We start from the raw sequence: 19,775 nt of genomic DNA on the forward strand, positions 1-19,775 counted from the left end.
GCAAAGCTGTTGGGGCTTCCCACGGATTTTGTTAAAAAAAAAAAAAAGGTTGTTATTAAATTAACCTTATTACTTACAGAACTTAGCCTTATTATAACACAACCCTTATGATTGTTCACCTAACTGCTTTGGAAAATACCTGTTTTTTCCTATTCACATCTTAGGAGCATGCAAAGCCATTGCAAAGAAGCCATTCTGCCTCTCCTTTTTTTTATGCACTACCTCTTGAACCCATCTCATTTCCCTAAAACACACTTTGAAACTAGCCCAAATAATAAACAACCAATCACCCAGCAGCAGTTAGTCGAGCACCAGCTCTGTGCTTTGTCCTATAAGATGTAATTAGAATGCCTTGAGACTTATGCTGAGTTTCTGGGGCCTTCTACGTGGATATCATCATGTATGAAGGAGAAAGTTATTGGAGAATGACCAGATATTAGGGCAGTTTTTAAGTCTTTCCGAATGATCTGATGCCCTCCTGTGTGGGCCACAATCAGAGATTTCTTGGAAAAGTCATAGCCAGCACAGTTGGCAGGGACCGAAGTGGGTTGACTTATGCTGCACTACTCCCTAGGACCTAGTACCAGAAGCTTGCTAGACGCAGCTCCTTGGGAAATGTCAGGGGAACAGGCCCAGTCGGTGCTCTCATCAGATTGCAATCAGAAGTCACTTGATAAATCAGTAAGGCTGAAAATGTTTTTGGCAATTTAAAGGAGCAATGGCAGCTACATGCTTTCTGTAGTTACAATGAGTTCATTATCCAAAGGCCGGAAGTGACTAAAATCATTGATTGGCTAATTATACATAACTCAAGGGTCATAATGGTTCAGTCATTATGTAGAAATATTTATAAAGCACTTGCCTTCAGATCCAATAAGGAGTGGGAATGCACCCAGGGAAATTGCAGGGTAAATGTCGGGGAATGTAGATAGTATAGGATGTTACTGGTCTGAAATGGAAGGGTTTAATATATTATTGAGTTTTGCAAAGAGATTCTTGGAAAATAGATTCCCATAGTTGTTCCCAGCTTTCAAATGGGATGTAAAACTAGAGGCTTTAACCTTTAGTTGTGGTTGTCTAAAAATCTACCCTTTATTTCTTAGAAAGGGAAGCAGTTGCCTTAACACCCTGGCCAGATTCCCAACGTGTACAGGGTGGCCTGTTTAAAATAGGCCTGTGGATGCTTCAGAGTGAGGGTAGGGGTTTGTTGTAAAGCACCATGTGTGTGTGGGTGTTTAATGAATATGAGCTGATTAAATTGGCCACCCTGAATTATAACCTCTTACCTTCTGCAGTTCCTCTCCGGTTTTGAGCTCGAGACGATATTCTTCCTACTTTTCCGCCCAAGGTTGTTAGGCAGAAATGCTGTTGCTGTTAAAACTGCCTGTGTTTTCCACTCAGAATTTGTTTCAGTCATGAACAAAAGAATCCAGCCTTGGAAATAACCCTCTTACAAATGGCTCTCCCAGCTGCAGTGATGTTCTGCATCAACCCCACCCACATCACCTCCCCGTCAAACCTTCTCGCCTCCATCTGCTTCCTTGTCTCTGGACTAACACAATACCAGTATCTGTCTGAAGCAGATAGCGAGCTCTGCTGAAAACAGAGAAGGCCTTGTCTAAAGAAGGAAAAAATTCTGCTCTAGAAACCAGGCGACCTGAGCTTACAGCTCCCCTCTACTAATAGCCATCTGTGTGGCTTAGGAGAGTCACTGTGTCTCCACAGATGAGTCCCTTCATCTAAAAAAAGGAAGGAGTGAGATGAAATCAGTATTTCTCAAATTGGAGCTGTGGGTTCTTGTGATCTGCAAGTTTTATGAGATTTTTTAAATTTTACATTTTTATTTTAATGAGAATATTCTTTTAACCTGTTATGAAGATTACACTTTGCAATTGAAAGACATTTTCAAAAATTAAGTCTTAAGGTTAGTAAGTTGGTGGTTCTGAATCTTTTTTAGACTCAATCCAAGGTCTTCTAGAGGTTTTTAAATGTATTTTGGGCATCTCAAGCAATTTTTCCCCTTTAAAAAGAGTCCATATATGACTCTAGTTTGAGAAACACTGAACTGTTTCCATATATTGATAAACTGGATATAGAGGTGGAACAAAATACTAGCTTTAACTTTCTTATCCTCATCTCACTCAACCTAATTCCTCTTGGACCATCCCAATATGTTTAATTCATTAGCATACGGGCTTCTTCTGTTTTCATAATTCAAGTATTTCCTGTTTTCAATCACTGTATACTAAATTATAAAGAGCTTATTTCTCCCAATAGCTACTTCCCTTTCCCTTTAAGACACAGATGATTTAATTTATTAGTGATTAACCTGATTAATTGTGGCCACCTTCCTCTATAAAAGCTTCTTTGTTGGTTGAAATGAAGAGATACTACTCTTATTGGTACCCTGAGATTGAACAATAACAACAATGGTTTTTGTATGCGTTCCACTTTTATGGTTTACCAAGTGCTTTCATATACTTTATCTCTTTTGATTTTCGCTGCAGTCTCATCAGGGAAATGAAGCCGGTGGCAAGATCCTCATTTTACAGGTGAGGATTCTTAGGCCCAGAGAAGATGCCTCATACCTTCTGACTCAGTCTACTTGTTCTTCCCAACAATCCTTCTTCATCCAGCAACAACAAAAATATACATTGGGTACTTCTTATTTGCCATATTGTGCTATTCTACTATTAGATGTTCCAGGAAACTGTAAGTGGAATTTCTCATTCAAGGAGAGCGTGACATTGCCAGGCTTCCTCAGCCTGACATAAGTCACATGCCATTATTTACTAATAGACCTGGCTGGTCTCCCCCAGTCTAGTTCTTAGTTCATAGAAGGTTGTTGTTGCTGTTGTTAGGTGCTGTCAAGTCGGTTCCAACTCATAGTGATCCTATGTACAGCAGAACGAAACCCTGCCCGGTCCTGCACTATCCTCACAATTGCTGCTATGCTTAAGCCCATTGTTGCAGCCACTGTCTCAGTCCATCTCATTAAGGGCCTTCCTCTCTTTCACTGACCCTCTACCAAGCATGACGTCCTTCTCCAGGGACTGAGATCTCTCCTGATAACATATCCAAAGTATATGAGAACGCTTCTAAGGAGCATTCTGGCTGTACTTCTTCCACGACAGATTTGTTCATTCTTCTGGCAGTCCACAGTATATTCAATATTCTTTGCTAACACCATAATTCAAATGTATCAATTCTTCTTTGGTCGTCCTTATTCATTGTCCAGCTTTCCCATGTTTATGAGGCAATTGAAATGCTTGGGTCAGGCATACCTTATTCCTCAAATATTCATTGAATGACAAGTGCACGAATGAATAAATCTTTTAAAAAAAAAAATCATCCCTCTGATTGTAGTTTATAATTTGGAGATAATTTTTGCTGCACAGATTTTGCCAACATTTTTTCAAGTTCTTAGCCAACAGCATTTGGTCAATGACTGCCCAGTACTTTAAGGGGAAAAGAACAAGGAATTACTGGGAGAGAGAGGTACACTGGTACGTCACCAGAAGTCCTCTTTCTGCCCTTAGCCACCTTCCCGTCTATAACCAGGTTCCTAAGCTTCAGTGCAGATATGGGAAATGGTACCACTTTTTCTGCCTGGAGTTGACTGAAATAACCCACTCCCACCACAGGAAGAGGAGAGAAAGGACAGAGATGTGTGAGGAGTAGGTGGAAAGGCAGATAAATGTAACCAAGTGAGAAGAATGGGATGGAGAGCAGAGAAGTTGGGAAGACATTTTCTGTGGTCAGGATGTGTCTGAATGGGAAGGGGAGAGATGTTTTGTCTGCTCCTCCCATAATGCGGTTTGGTTACTTTCCCTTTACTTCCCAAGAGAACTATTAGTGTCCAGGGACATCACATTTTAATCAAGGCAGCCCTTGCTGGGCTAGTAAGCGATGCTCCCATGGGTGTGGTGAAAATATAGCAGGGTGAAAAGGGAGGCTGCTGGTCACAAAGGGATCCACTTACCCTCTTCCGCTGTTGGCGGCTGCTGAGGTATCTATAAACATATACTGTGTGCTCACACACTCATAAATGCTAGTTATTGTCATATGATTGCATTGTCTATGAAAGTGGATTGCCTGGAAAAAGTGATTTCACTTCATTTTTATATACTCATTGTTCCTGGAACCATTTCCGAAAATTCCAGACTTTTATTTTGCTGTCATTCGCTTAAATTGCCTCTTTCTCGAAGCCCTAGTGTTTAGGAGGTGTTTCCTGTGCTTAACGTGTGCTTCTAAGTAGCTTCTCAATGAGGAGGCTGCTTTCCCTCTCAGCTATTCCTCTCTGACAGGAGTTGTTGGTGATCTTTAAAAGCTAAGAATGTGAGGGGACCAAAGTGAAACTGCAGAGCATATTTACCAAGCCAAACTGAAACATACGTGATTAACTGACCACACACATGGTCTCGGAATGACATCTCACTAGAGGAGTAAAGCCAAGGGTTGTGGTTAGTGCCCCAGCAGGCCCAGATGGTTAGAGTTAATATACACCTATGTTTTCTGCCAGGTAGTTTTCATCAGTTTCCTCAGGATGTCAGTGTGTGTGTATAATTAAGAGTATTTAATCATATTATAATTCCCCACAGAGAGATGGGGTGGGGGTAGAATAGGGATCACTGGCTTTTACAATCACAGTGAGAATCATCGGTTGAAAAAGCAACAGTGAAAAGCCGAGTCTCTAGGCTGTGTTTATGCCATAATTCACTCCAAAGTCTGGATGGCACCACCACCCAGTGTCATTTAAGTGAAAATATAATCCCACATCTTTTGTTGCAGTTTCAGGGTTCTCAGTGTTTTACTGTTAGGCCGTAATACTTGGATCGCGAGAGGAAAACTGTGTTCTAATTCCGCCTCCATCAAGGCCAGGCTTTGTGTAAACCAACATAATGCAACCTTCAGTTTAAAAGAGTGGTGACTCCAGTCTTGTAAAAGTAAGTGAAGTGGGCACTTCAATCATTTTAAGTTAAAGTGATCAATAGGCAAACACAGTTTTCTCAGCATCTTTTGATAAGCTTCTAAACTAAAAGGGAAGAATGGAGAGCCATCAGCCTAAGCCATGAAATCATTTTCTTGTTTATTCTAAATCTCTCACTTTTTCAAATTTTCCTGTATATTCTATTCTGCTCATCCCATAAACTATCAAATGTAGCTTCTGAAAGTGATCTCTTATTATGGATAAGGAAATCAATTTTCAGTGATGATACGTGACTTTTCAGAGTCACTCAGCCTGTTAACTCTGGCTTGCCAGAATTCCAGTCTTTCTACTTTACCAGGTGATTTTCCCTCAGAAATATATTTTTACCTATTTCTTAGAAGAATTTTACTAATGTAAGCTTCACTTAAAGCAATATTGAGTTATTCCTGATATTCCTAATTCCCCCAAATTGGTCATAGTGAATTTGTGTTAAAAAGCTATAGAATAGAGTTTCCCTATAATTAGGTTTTAGAACCACTTCCCCTTAGTTGATAATAGTGCCACGACAAGCAGACTAGAATGGAAATCACCAGTTGGGCCTCTACCCAGCACCCTTTCCAGTTGCTCCTTTTCAGGAGGAAACAACTATCATTCTGTTCCTGTCCACTGAAGACCTCTCCCACATGGGCTTTGCCCTGACCATTGTTTTTATCAGTTCCATCCCATGCTTACCTGCAGATTGTCTTTGAAACAATCAGATGTAATGGCCAGTGAATGCAAAATGCATAAAAAATAAGACCTGAGATTAGGAAGTTCAAGGGGAGTAGATACAAAAAGAAAGACCAAGAACTAAGACTGGCAGAAAACACATTCTAAAATAAAGTCCATTTGTTTAGCTCTGGCCAGTGGTTTATCTAGCCCAGGGTTTCTTAACCTGGGCACTATTGACATTTTGGACCAGATAATTCTTGCTTGTGGAGGGCTGTTCTGTGCATTGTAGGATGTTTACCAGGATCCTTGGCCTCTACCCATTGGATAGATACCAGTGACACCCACATTCTACTTATGACAACCAAAACTGCCTCCAAACATTACCAAATACCCCTCCCCAGGTGGCAGAGGTAGCAAAATCATTCCCAGTTGGGAACCACTGATCTCATTCAAGGTTTTATCTTTGACACCAGCACCAAGGGATATTTTGTGGGGGGCAAAGTGGCCTTCCTACTTTTAACCTCAAACATTAGGACTCTACCCTACACATTCCTTATCTAGTGCAAATAAAAGCCAAAATACAAATTGTTTATTTATGAAATACAAATTGTTTATGTATTCCTTCGAAAAACATCTATTACAGATGACACTATGTCAGGTACTCTGCAAAGTTCTAAATAAAAAAAAAAAAACCACCACACAAGGACTCAGAACTTAATACTCCTCAAATTCTACTTCATACAGTTGATTTGTTCACTCAGGCTAGTGAAGTCAAGATTTTGAGGTTTTGATTTTGGTTCCCTTCTCTGGCTTTGACTGGGAACAACCATTTCACTGGTTGGACCAGCACAAATTTATTCTGGTTACTTAAAAAAAAAACACTTTGAAGATTTATCCTACTGACAGTACATTTTGCTGAAGATCATTCAAAAGCAGTTGCAGCAGCACATCAACAGGGGACTGCCAGAAATTCAAGCTGGTTTCAGAAGAGGACGTGGAACAGGGCTATCACTGCTGACGTCAGAGGGATTGTGCCTGAAAGCAGAGAATAGCAGAAAGATGTTTAACTGTGTTTCGTTGACTACACAAAGGATTCAACTGTATGGATCATAATAAACTATGGATAACATTACGAAAGTGGCAATTCCAGAACACTTAATAGTGGTCATACGGAACCTGTACATAGACCAAGAGGCAGTCACTCAGAACAAGGGGATACTAAAAATACTAAAAAAAAAAAATACTACATGGTCTAAAATCAGGAAAGGTGTGCATCAGGGTTGTATCCTTTCACCATACTTATTCAATCTGTATATTGAGCAAATAATCCCAGAAGCTGGACTATATGAAGAAGAACAGGGCATCAGAATTGGAGGAAGGCTCTTTAACAACCTGCGATATGCAGATGACACAACCTTGCTTGCTGAAAGTGAAGAGGACTTGAAGCTCTTATTGATGAAGATCAAATACTGTAGCCTTCAGTATGGGTTACACCTTAACATAAAGGAAACAAAAATCCTCACAACTGAACCAATAAGTAACATCATGATAAATGGAGAAAAGATTGAAGTTGTCAAGGATTTCATTTTACTTGGATCCACAATCAACGCCCATGGAAGCAGCAGTCAGGAAATCAAACGACTCATTGCATTAGGCAAATCTGCTTCAAAAGACCTCTTTAAAGTGTTAAAAAGCAACTATGTCACTTTAAGGACTAAGGGGCACCTGACCCAAGCCATGGTGTTTTCAATTGCCTCATATGCATGTGAAAGCTGAACAGTGAGGTGAAGAATATTGAATATACCACAGACTGCCAGAAGAGCCAACAAATTTGTCTTGGAAGAAGTACAGCTAGAATGCTCCTTAGAAGCAGGGATGGCAAGACTTTGTCTCATATAATTTGGACATGTTATCAGGAAGGACCAGTCTGTGGAGAAGGACATCATGCTTGGTAAAGTAGAGAATCAGCGAAAAAGTGGAAGACCCTGAATGAGATGGATTGGCATAGTGGCTGCAACAGTGGGGTCAAGCATAACAACAATTATAGGATGGCACAAGACCAGACAATGATTCATTCTGTTGTACGTGGGGTTGCTATGAGTTGGAACTGACTCGGTCGCACCTAGCAACAACAACAACTGACAGTACAGGTATGTAGCAGGATTGTATCCTTTCACCTTACTCACTCAATCTGTATGCTGAACAAATAATCTGAGAAGCTGGACTATATGAAGAGAACGCAGCATCAGGATTGGAGGAAGACTTGTTAACAACCTGCAATACGCAGATGATACAACCTTGCTTGCCAAAAATTAAGACGACTTGAAGAACTTACTGATGAAGGTCAAAGACTACAGCCTGCCATATGAATTACATCTGAATGTGAAGAAAACAAAAATCTTCATAAATGACATCATGATAAATGAAGAAGAAACTGAAGTTGTCAATGATGTGATTTTAGCTGGATCAACAATTAACATACATGGAAGCAACAGTCAAGAAACCAATGTATTGCATTAGAAAAATATGCTGCAAAAGCCCTCCTTAAAGTTTTAAAAACCAAAAATGTCACTTTGAAGAGTAAGGTGCGCTTGACCCAAATCATGGTCTTTTGCATTGCGTCATATGCGTGCAAAAGCCAGACAATGAAAGAGGGAAGACCAAAGAAGAATTGATGCATTCGAATTGTGGTGTTGAAGAATATTGAATATACTGGTGGCGTAATGGTTAAGAGTTATGGCTGCTAACCTAAAAGGTCAGCAGTTTGAATCTACCAGGCGCCCCTTGGAAACCCTACATATCAGAGAAAGAACAGTGGTTTGGATCTGAAGGAGGCTGGGCCCAGCTGGGTCAGAAAAAGCTATGTGACATTGTGCTATTGATTTAACAAGAGGAGTTTTTCACTATCCCTAAGGTTCTTTACAGAGCCCTGGTAGTGAAGTGGTTATGAGCTCAGGCTGCTAACCAAAAGGTTGGCAGTTTGAATCCACCAGCTGTGCCTTGGAAACCCCGTGAGACACTTCTACTCAGTCCTATAGGGTCACTATAAGTCAGAATTGACTCGATGGCAACGGGTTTGGTTTTAAGGTTCTTTTCAGCTTTAACCATGCCACTTTTGTAGCCCAAGATGCTATCAACATACCATCAGTTTTTATTAGCTGCCAAAGTGTTGGCTCTGACTCATGACGACCTTATGCCATCCTGACAATAGTTGGTATATTTGAGTCCATCGTTGTGGCTATTACACCAACCAGTCTCATTGGGGGTTTCCCTCGTTTTCACTGACCTCTACTTTACCAAACACGATGTTCTTTTCTGATGACGTGTTCAAAGTAAGCAAGCCAAAGCTTCCTCATCCTTGATCCTAAGGAGGATTCTGGTTATATTTCTTCATTCTTCTGGCAGTGTACGCCACGCCTATGCTCGCTGCCGTAGAGTCGATTCCAACTCACCACCCTACAGGACAGAGTAGAACTGCCCCATAGGGCTTCCAAGGCTGTAATTTTTATGGAAGCAGACTGCCACATCTGTCTCCCACGGGGTGGCTGGTGGGTTCAAACTGCCTACCGTTTCATTTACCGGCTGAGTGCTTTGATCACTACACCACCACAGCTCCTTTTTGCCAGATAAGAAACCACAATTAGAAAAATCAATTAATTCTTAATTTGCTCTTAAATTTTCCCTATTAGAAGAAGAACTAATGCCTCTTATAATTTGATGCTAATTCCCTGTCAGTATTTTGATCTCTTTGGATACATGGGAGTTGGATTCTTATTATGCAAAAAGGAAATACATTTTATAAGCTAATTGTTTAACTTTTGAAAGTGTCAATTATAAAACATTCCTCATTCAACTTTTTCAGAATTTTTATCACTACCATGTGTACTAGCGTACCAGTGGTTCTCAACTGGGGGCAATTTTGCCCCCCAGGGAACATTTGACAGTGTGTGGAGTCATTTTTGGTTGTCACGACTGGGGGAGTGCTACTGGTATCTATCTACCCACGGATGCTGCTCACCATTTTACAATACACAAGAAAGCTCACGTAACCAAGAAGTATCTGGCCCCAAACGTCAACAGTGCTGAAGTTGAGAAACCCTGTGGCATACGTACAGATGTACTCATTGTAGGAAATGTAACTCAACTCTATGCTGATCATTTATGAGTTTCACTTCTTCAGAATATCTGCCTCTTTGAACAAGGAGGTTGTGACTAGTTATTTCCCATGAAAGGCAGCTGATCCTTCTGGTTGGAGAGTGTAAATTCCTATCAGTAAAGAGTGACAAAATCCGTAATGAAGTGCAACTTCCGAGAAGGTTGCGTTTGGTTCCCTTTGAGTGTTACTGTCAGCACCCACTGCCCCTCATTATCAGGCATAGGACCAGGGGTAGAATATAAATATTTCCCCAGACATCATTTGGTGTAAAGTTGACCCAGCCAGCTGGTAAGCAGCAGATTCTTACTACTGATCACTCTTTACTACTTTTCAATCCCCAGGTCCCATTCTGAAAAGACAGAAGTGAGTGGGTAGCCCTTGAGAGGGTCACCGAGTGGGGAAGTTTGGGGGCAGGGAGTACATTTTCTGCTTAGAATCTTCTTTCTCAATATCCCTATTTAGGTCCATGTTCTATAGAGTAATTCAATGACCATTTAAGTTTCTGCTCATTAGACAGCTTTTCACTTTGCAAAACCAAAACCTACTTGCATAGATGAAGTTTAACTTGAATTTTTTTGAAGTTTCTTATTACCTCATTGAACGAAATAACTAGATAGAATAAAAAAAAAAAATAGGGGGAAAAAATTAACCTTTCTACCAAAATGTATAAAGCAAGGATTTTTTTTTTTTCCTTCCTCTCCTTCCTGAAAATCTTCTGCTGTTTACGAGGTTGAATTGTGTGTGTGTGTGTGTGTGTGTGTGTTTTAGGTGAAACTTTACAAAACATGCTGATTTCTCATTCAACAATTTATACACGAATTCTTTTGTGACATTGGTTGCAATCCCCATGATGTGTCAACATTATCCCTTTCCACACCCCAATATCTTGCTTTCATCCGTCCATTTTTCCTGTCCTTTTCTGCCTTCTTGTCATTGCTTTTGGGCAGATGTTGCCCTCTTAGTCTCATATACGTGATTGAACTAAGAAGCACGTTTCTCATGTTTTTTTGTTTTGTTTTGTTTTGTTTTGTTTTTTAAGGAGATTATTACAAAAATAATAAAAGTCCCAGGCAGGATTTTCCAATATGGTTATGTCCTGGCTGGCTTCAGTGCCAGGTGTGTCTCATTGCTGGGGGCTGGCACAGTAATTCCACCTGGAAACAATGACCTTGCAAAAGAAGATGGAAAAAAAAAAAAACTTAGAAGAGGCACAGGATGATAGACACTTTGTAAAGCAGTCATTTGCCTCCCAAAGTGTTAAAGCTGGCATCACTTATCCCATTCTGCCTGTGAAGGAAACTGGTCCGCGGTCTACAGATCTGACTAAAGGAAATTTGTTTTGGGGTCATAATAAAAGTTCCCTTTTTTGCTTTCATCCCCAAGTTGTAAGTCTTGCCCCTGTTAGCATTCCTGTATGCAACTGTATACCTTTTAAGCAGTTGTTATGGAAAATTACATCTCAAGTGCATGAAATAAAAAGAATGCAATAAAAATAAGTTTGCCTCCTGCTAGAGCCAAGGTACTGAGTTTAGAGCCAAGGTCAATAGCTCCCCAAAGCTGTCTGAAAGAACTCCCTCCCACCGCCATAGCCCAATTGTGGGAGGCAGTTGTGTTTGGAAAGTAGTGTTACAGCTCCATTTCGTACAGAACGATTTCTCTGTGGCTGCGATCTCTGGGATGGACAGAGAGGGCTGAGCAGAGCTAGAAAGCATGAGGACAGAGGAGAAGCCGTGGGAGGGCATTGCAAACAGAGATGGGCGAGTTAAGTTACTGCAATTGCCATCTGTCTCTGTTTTGCTAACTCATTAGCTCGGACACCACATTGTGTTAATCCCCACTTCCCCTGGCTATGAGCTCGAGCCAGATCTCGAGGGAATAAGTGAGACTGCTCAGCCCGACTCTCCCGTCAGCTGGGCCACAGCCTTTCTGCAGCGGGAAGCTTGCCAGGCCTGCCACCCTTCACTGCTACATCACGTTGAGATGAAGGCTTCCCCCAGACTCTCCACTCAGGAATGGAAGCCTCTGAACTTAGCTCATTCCTTCCAAAAGACTTATCTAGCCCATGTGATAGACCTTGACCTGTCATCCCTTAGCACCCCTTTCCTTCCCAACACCCCCTTAAAGCAGCTGGCAGTTCTCAGGCTGACCACCTTGGCAGTTTGATGGTACACTGCCAAACGCTTTCAGGTGCATTCTGTGTCTGTCACCTTAGTTCTCCAGAACTCTACCCAGAAGGGTATGTCTTCTTTCTGGTCCTAGTCTAGCTTTAAGAGCACCCAATGATGACACTTAGGACAGTTTCTGAGAATAATTGTTTAAAAATGTTAGATTTGTACTGATGAGCTGGATAGGATATACAAATCTTTCCACTGATTTATTTTTACCTTTCTGGCCCTCATTTCTTCATCTGTAAAAGGGTGTTTGCTGAGAAGAACTAGTTCTTTTGTCAAGTCTTTTCCAATTCTAAAAATAAAAGTATGCTGTGCTTATTAATAGTGAGATGTGTGTGCATGTGCATGTATATATATATACACATTTAACGTATATTAACTCACTTGATGATACTGAGTCAGAATCAACTCGATGATAGCAGGTTTGATCTGCTTTTATGGGCTAGGTAGACATGCATCTGTTCAATGGTAGAATTCTTGCTTTCCATGTAGGAGACCTGGGTTCAGTCACTGGCCAATGTACCTCATGTGCATATCAGTGGAGGCTTGTGGGTTGCTATGATGCTGAACAAGTTTCAGTGGAGCTTCCAGATTAAGACAGACTAGGAATAAGGGCCTGACGATCTGCTTCCAAAAATCAGCCAGTGAAAACCCTACGGATCACAGCAGTTGGATCCACAACCAATTATGGGAGTGGCACAGCACTAGACAGTATTTATTTCCATTGTGCATGAGGTCACCATGAGTCAGGGGCCAACTCAACTGCAGCTAACAACATGGGTAGGTACTGTTACTCCCCCTGATTTATAGATAAGGAAACTGAAGCACTGAGAGGTGAAGTAATTTGTCCAAAGACGAACAGCTAATAAGCGGCAGAGCCAAAATTCAAACCCAGAAACTGACTCCAGAGTTTATGCTCTTAGCCACTTACTGTGTCACTTAAGGTGGTCCCTTTATCGCTTCATTCACTCTACTTCCCCAGAACCCTGTCCAGAGTTTGCAGGTTCTTCAGACGTGGTCTCATCAACATTTAGGGCAGTTGGAAGTTGTTATTGCCCCATTTAATAAATGGAGACTGTGAGATAAAAGCAGGGACTTGCATAAGGCCACACACAAGCTATTGGCAGAACCCAGGAGTCCTGCTTTCCTGCCCGGGGCTCCATCCGCTAAGCGTTTCCCCACACATAATCATGATGAATAGAAAGTTCGAATATGACACATTAAGTGTTCTTTGACCTGTTTAACCCTTTCAACCAGGGCAAATCATGAACAGCTCCATAGACAATTAGGTTGTTTCCAACTCAAATGCTGAATGAATGATCTATACAGGATATAAAAGCATTTACAAGCCTATGACTCGTATAGATGTACCAATAATGTACCATTCCCCATTCCTCTCTTTGCTGTAAGGCACCAGCTAAGTATCTTACGCCTCTCTGGATGGCGGGAGTTATGGCTGATTCTGCAGACTGCCTCCCACAATCAGTACACATGGGCCTGTCCAGGAGCTTTAATAGCAGGAGATGACAGACAGCATCTCTTTTTACTCCTTTCTAACTATCTCTGCTCTGATACTGCCTAGTACTCCAGTCACTCTTCCTATCTCCTCCAACCCCCCGGCATTGCATGTATCTTTAGCACTGGAGGTTTTGAATGCCAAGCCAGAAAGAGCTCCTCTTAATGGAATTCACTATCTCTCTTCTTAGTCCCGGGCGGGGTTTCCCATCGAGCAGCAGGAAGGTGATTGTTTCTGTCTCTCATTTTGCTCTGTCTTTTTTCCAACTTACTGGAAACCCTGGTGGTATGGTGATTAAGTGCTATGGCTGCTAACCAAGAGGTCAGCAGTTTAAATCCACCAGGCGCTCCTAGGAAACTCAATGGGGCAGTTCTTCTCTGTCCTATAGGTTCGCTGTGAGTCGGAATGACTCAATGGCAGTGGGCTTGGTTTTTCCAACTTACTGGCACTGAGCTGCCTGTGAAGATATCCCAGCAACATGAAAGGGCCAACACATGCAGTTTAGGATTCTCAAAAACTGGTATGTGACATGGACGATTTAGAATCAAGATGAAACTGTACATGCATTGAGAACACCCCTCCTATGCAGGTCTGTACTTAAGAGAGCAAAATAAAAAAAAAATACTGAAATGTCAAACTTATTCATGGCATTTAAATTGCAAAGGGATTTGGGTTATGAGACCAGGGATAGCTACTGCTTTTCCCTCAGTAAAGTTAAACCACTGATCCATTCCCCTGGAACTCCAGTTCCATGTTTACCTGAAGACACACAGAAGTAAACGTGTGTTGGCAGGAAGACAAACCCTGAGATGAAGCAGGAGGTATGTTGGCTGATAGAAAGGCTGTTATTTTAATTTCTTTTACATTGCAGCAGTCTCAGATGGATAGTATCCAGGTAACTTGTAGCGCCTGCACCTTATTAAACTCCTGTTTGATTCAGAAATTATAGCCAAAATGCACCTGGAATACTTCAAGTTGGAGCTAGACTTTGGTTCATTTGTTCTCAAAAGGGATGTACAAATTGCTTGTGCGATCTACAGCAAGTGACATAAAAACTTTCGGAATAGAACGGTGGCAAATTTTTGTTAATAACTTTATTTCTTTAGTCATTCAACAATGGCAATTTAATGTCTACCACTTAACAGGCATTGTGCCACTAAAGCAGGGTGCATCTTTGGGCATGTTTTCTCAATACTTATCTCTATTGGTTAGGACTCTTGATTGCCTGTGACAGAAATCATACTCAAAGTAGCTTAATCATAAAGTGGAAATTATTGTCAGGATACTGCTAAGGACTGACACAGCTGACTTCAGGAGCAGATAAAACCAGTGTTAAATACCATCAAGTTGGTAGTCAGTCTTTCTCTCTGTCTGAAACTCTTATATGTACACACGCACACACACACATACACACACACACACCTTTGTCAACTTTTTTGATAGAACTTTCACCAAACGGGTGTTCTTCTAGACCTGCACTGTCTGATACAATAGCCACTGGCCACATATGGCTATTGAGCACTTGAAATGTGCTTGCTGTAAGGGTAAAGTATACGCTGGATTTCAAAAGGGGGAATTGTAAAATATCTCACAAATAATTTTTATACTAATTTTTTGACATGATTTTTTTATACATTGGGTTAAATATTTTATTAAAATTTATTTCACTACTTCTAAAAGATTTTTACTAGAAATTTCACCTCTTACTAGAAAATTTTAAATTACATATGTGGCTCACGTTATGTTTCTATTGGGCAATACTGTTCTGAATGGTTTTACCAAATATCTACAGCAACACAAATCTTTCCATGGCTTAGCCTAAATTATCTTAGTTGAGGAACACTGAAGGGATAATCAGACACACATATCACCAGTCAAATATATATCATCCTACTCCATCTTTTTCCCTCCCTTTTGCCATTCATAGTAACTTCTACTTGAGCCAGAACAGTTTCTTCTTCTAGAAAGTTGGTTTATATACTCAGTCACCTCAAAAATACTTATTGAGCCCCTAAGCTATGCCACCTAACACCTAACGGCACCTAGCAACAACAACAAGCTGTGCCAGTCCTACATTAGACTCTGGGGATCCAGTATCCCTGCCTCCACAGAACTTCCCTGCTAATATATTCAGCCACATTTAGTTGTTTTCAAGAATATAGTCTCTGTGCGAAAAGTACGTCTCTCAACGTGTCTGCATCTGGTTCTTGCTGAATCATCAACCTGACTCATAGCCTAAAGGGAATGAAAACTTGGATTCCAGAAATGACTATTAATACGGTTATTGGGATATTGTGGAGGGAGATATGAGGCAGGCTGATATTCACCTGTCAGGACCCTTCACTGCTGTGAATTTGGGTAAGGAGTGATTAGGGTGACTGCTAGACCCCTCTAAACTTCCTGCTGTCTTCCTTTTATAAAGCCAGGTTCCAGAGCCCCTCTCTCAGAGGTGGAGCTTTGGAAATCTTGTTGTCTCTTCCCTGTGATTGCCACCACCTAAGAGAGATAATCCTTCAATTAAAGACGCAGTTTGAAATATTCTCCCCACTGAAAAATAGTTTTTCCCCTATACTTCCTCACAATATGTGTGAGGAAACCCCTGGATTCAGTCTTGTTTTGTTTTCTTATGTTAACAAAGTAACTTTTTAAATGAAATATACAAACAGACACGGTATCCATCTTCAGGAGTATATAGCTCCATGAACTCTCAGTGAACACATGGGTAACAGCATCCAGAGTAAGAAATAGAAGCTCCCACTTCCCGTCATTGTTGTTGTTGGGTGTCATCAAGTCAATTTCAATGTATAGTGACCCCATGCAAGAGAGTAGACCTACCTCACCGAGTTTTCTAGGCTATAATCTTTACTGGAGCAGATCGCCAGCTCTTTCTCCCACAGAGACAGTGGATAGGTTCCAACCTCCAAGCTTTTGGTTAGCAGCCGAGCACTTAATCATTGTACCACCAGGGCTCCTTTTCCTGTCATACTCCTCCTCCCCAAGATAACCACCACCTGAACTTCTACAGCCTAGATCAGTTTTGCATGCTTTTGAACTTTATGTAAATAGAGTCATCAAGTAGGTTCGCATTGGTACTGGTTTCTCTTACTCAACATTATATTTATGAAACTTTTCCATGCTGTTGTATATACCAATAGAAAATATAGTAACAAAGAGGAAAATAAAAACTATAATCCTGCTACAGTAAGATAATATAAAATATCAGTCATAATCCTAGCCACTTTTCTGTGTATATAAAGACTTACCTGAATTTTTTTCAGAAATTGGACTGTAGTACACATAATACTTTGTGATTTTTTTGTTTGTTTGTTTAATAGATCACATCTACCAAAGTATTCTAAATGTCGGTTTATCTTAATGGGGCTACATTCCGAATTGACCTGACATGTAATATAGAAAAGTGGGAAAATATTTCAAAACATTTCTTTTAATATTCTGGGGGATGCAGTGGAGCGGGGGTGGACCTCAACCCAACCATAGCGTTGGTCTCCTGCCTTTTGTCTAGAGCAGCTGGCAGAGGTTCCCCAGTCAGCAGTTTTGTGCTGGGCATAGGCCCGTGCTTTGCCACAGATTGAGGAGAGGACTACAATGGCTGCCCTCCTCCCACTGCCTCATAGGGTAGGCTCAGCCTGGACTCAAGGCAAGGACAGGCCAGAGGCTGCCCTTCCTTCACCCACAACAGGCAGAGCCTCACTGGGTAAATGGGTGGGTGGCCCAGCGGTTATTGCACAGGGAGCAGCAGACAGGGACAGGGCATCCAAGGCAGCAGCAGTGTCAGCCCAGAGCCCTTGGAGACCCCTGGTCAGGCAGTCTGCCAGGCTTGGTAGATCTAGATTTGGTCCAGCCTGGTCTGGCTTCCAGAAGACTTCTGAATAAAGCGTAGTAAGCAAATGGACACCTAAGTTGCCAAAGAACTTTGATAGTCAAGACTGAGTTGGGCCTCTTGTTTCTTGATGAAACTTCTGAATTTCTCTCTACTGTTTTAAGCCCAAGTATTCTTGAAATGAGTAGCTCATTAGGAACTTGGATAATTCTATGAGTGGCTTATCGGAATCTGTGTTGAAATCCTGGCTTATTCTATAACCTGAGACAGGTCGTAAAATGTTTCTTATTTCTCAGATGAGGAGCCTCATCTCCACATCTGTTTAGGATCATAAGAAGTAATGCTTACATAACATTTTGGAGTCCTTGAATGAAAATTTCCTTGGAGTTGCTAACTGTTCCTTAAAATTTCCCCAACTCACATTGTTATGGAGATAGTTGCTCAGCTGGGTCATAACTAGACTGCAAATCTTGGGTAGTGGAAAATCTAAGCCTTGAAGTTCTGGCAATTTAACTTAATTTAAAAGTTGTCCATTTATTTCCTAGATGTTCATACTGTGAACTTAAGCTGTTGCATTTTTGGTTTACACACTAAATTTTCTCGTTTGGGGTTTTTGTCTTTGTTCATTCGGATTGTGTCTCTTGGCATATGCCAGTGGGTTTTCTTGTGTGAAGTCACCTGGAACACTAGTATTCTGACATTAACTCTACCCTGCAGGGATGAGAGAAGTAAATATTTCTGTCGGCCAATAAAACTTGAATTTATGGCCTGAGACTCATCAGACACTGTCAGGGACCCTTGGGCACCAGCACTGAAGGAAACAGAGAATATACTGTGACTGGGGAAAATACTGAACCAATCAATTCAGAGATGCAGTAGTAGTAGGGAATCTCAGAGATGTTAAGAGGCCTACTTCCGTTTTTCAAATAGAAAAACTGGATCTAAAGGAAGTCACAGAAGCTGAATTGGAAGCTTACTTTGATGTTCCATCTACTCCCCAAATGTCTGTACTGTTCAGGAAATAAAGAGAAAGACAGTGTCTAAAGGATGATTGGGATGACCTCTAGACCCCGTTCAACTAGTGCAGTCCCTATTAGGACCTAAGGCCTTACTCATCTCCAGGCTACCTAGGTTGGATATGGGCCTGGCACCAGTGAGTGATCTAACAATAAGCTGAGAGCATTGATTTATGCTTCTCCTTTCCTCACCTTGAGATTGTAATGGTGAGAGGAATTTGGCATTTTATCTGATCAGCATTGGAAACTTGGCTTTCTGCTGGAGAATTCAAAAGCTCAATTCAAGAGATGTTTATAACATTCCTTCCTATCAAATCAGGTGGTTGAGATCAATTGTTATTAAATTTATTTTGTATCCTGCTCTGTTGCGTGTATGTGTGTGTGCACACGCACATGCACAGATGTGTGTGTGTGTGGTTTCAAAACTTATTTCTGATGACCTCATGAGTCCCCACCTTTCAAATCCAATTATATTTCTATTGTCACCAATCTATGAATTCTTGAGTCTTTAGTATGCAGAAATGCTGAGCTTGCCCTTCTGAAATTCTTCCAGGGTCAATTCACCCTACAGTCTAGGTCCAGGAAATGAGAATATTTCTAACTCATTGGAGAACATCTTGGCCTTGAACAGAATGAGGATCTGAACCATTACCTAAGAGAGCTTTGTAGATTATCACAGTTGGCAGCCTCAGGACTTGAGCTAATCCTGGAAATTCCTTAACTTCCCAGAAAGAAGGTTCCACAAGGTCAGGCCGAGGTCCTCGGAGAGAGCAGATGGAATAGAGCTTACATCCAATCAGCTTTACAGCTTGACTTGGAAATAAATAAAATTATACCCACATTTTTGGGGCCGTCGAGACTTTGACTTCGAGGAGATATATCTATTCTGTACTTCTTTTCCCTTTATGTGTGCGTGTACGGGATGGTGGTGGGGGGAGGAGGATGTACTGTAATCATTGAAAGAAAAGCAAGCAAACTTGTTGACTCAGTTCCCATGGTGAATGCAAGGAAAACCAGGCCAATAGAAATAACTCAGATATTACAAAAATGTGTTTCTTTCTGGCCGCTGCACAGTCAGTTCTTTATATCCAGTCACTGTAATCAGCCCATCACCCAAAGCCCTTTCCAGGGTCATTATTCTTGTTGTGGGGGCTGCTTTTCCTGCAGACAAATGTTGATTTTACTAAATGTTCTCCATCTCCAACTCTCTTTGTGACAAATGAAGAGTATCAAAGCATCGTTTAGGAAAAGAAAGTGTAAAAGATCAAAGATAAAATACTACAGGTTTTCTAAAGGCTCAGGCTTATCTGACCGAGCTCATACTGTACCTGGCTCAAGCAACACAAATTATAAACTATGAAACCATCTGTAAAATCCAATTTTAATTAACTTGAAGGGACAATAACGTGATTTCATTAAAATGAAATTCTGTTT

The 19,775-nt window shown here is 41.1% G+C and overlaps 1 protein-coding gene across 5 annotated transcripts in view; it reads left to right on the top strand.

The window, feature by feature from the left end:
* Positions 1-19,775, top strand: part of RAD51B (RAD51 paralog B) — a 717,077-nt gene that overhangs the window by 593,514 nt on the left and 103,788 nt on the right. Inside the window, exon 9 of one of the 5 annotated variants that reach the window (XM_064292629.1) lies at positions 2,508-2,552. The exons of the other annotated variants lie outside the window; for them this stretch is intronic. Coding sequence (XP_064148699.1) covers positions 2,508-2,524 — 17 coding nt within the window. The 3' untranslated portion in view covers positions 2,525-2,552. The remainder of the gene's footprint in view (positions 1-2,507; positions 2,553-19,775) is intronic. 5 annotated transcript variants of the gene reach the window in all.

The sequence above is a fragment of the Loxodonta africana genome, chromosome 10 (assembly GCF_030014295.1).
Source record: "Loxodonta africana isolate mLoxAfr1 chromosome 10, mLoxAfr1.hap2, whole genome shotgun sequence".
Classification (NCBI taxonomy): Eukaryota; Metazoa; Chordata; class Mammalia; order Proboscidea; family Elephantidae; genus Loxodonta; species Loxodonta africana.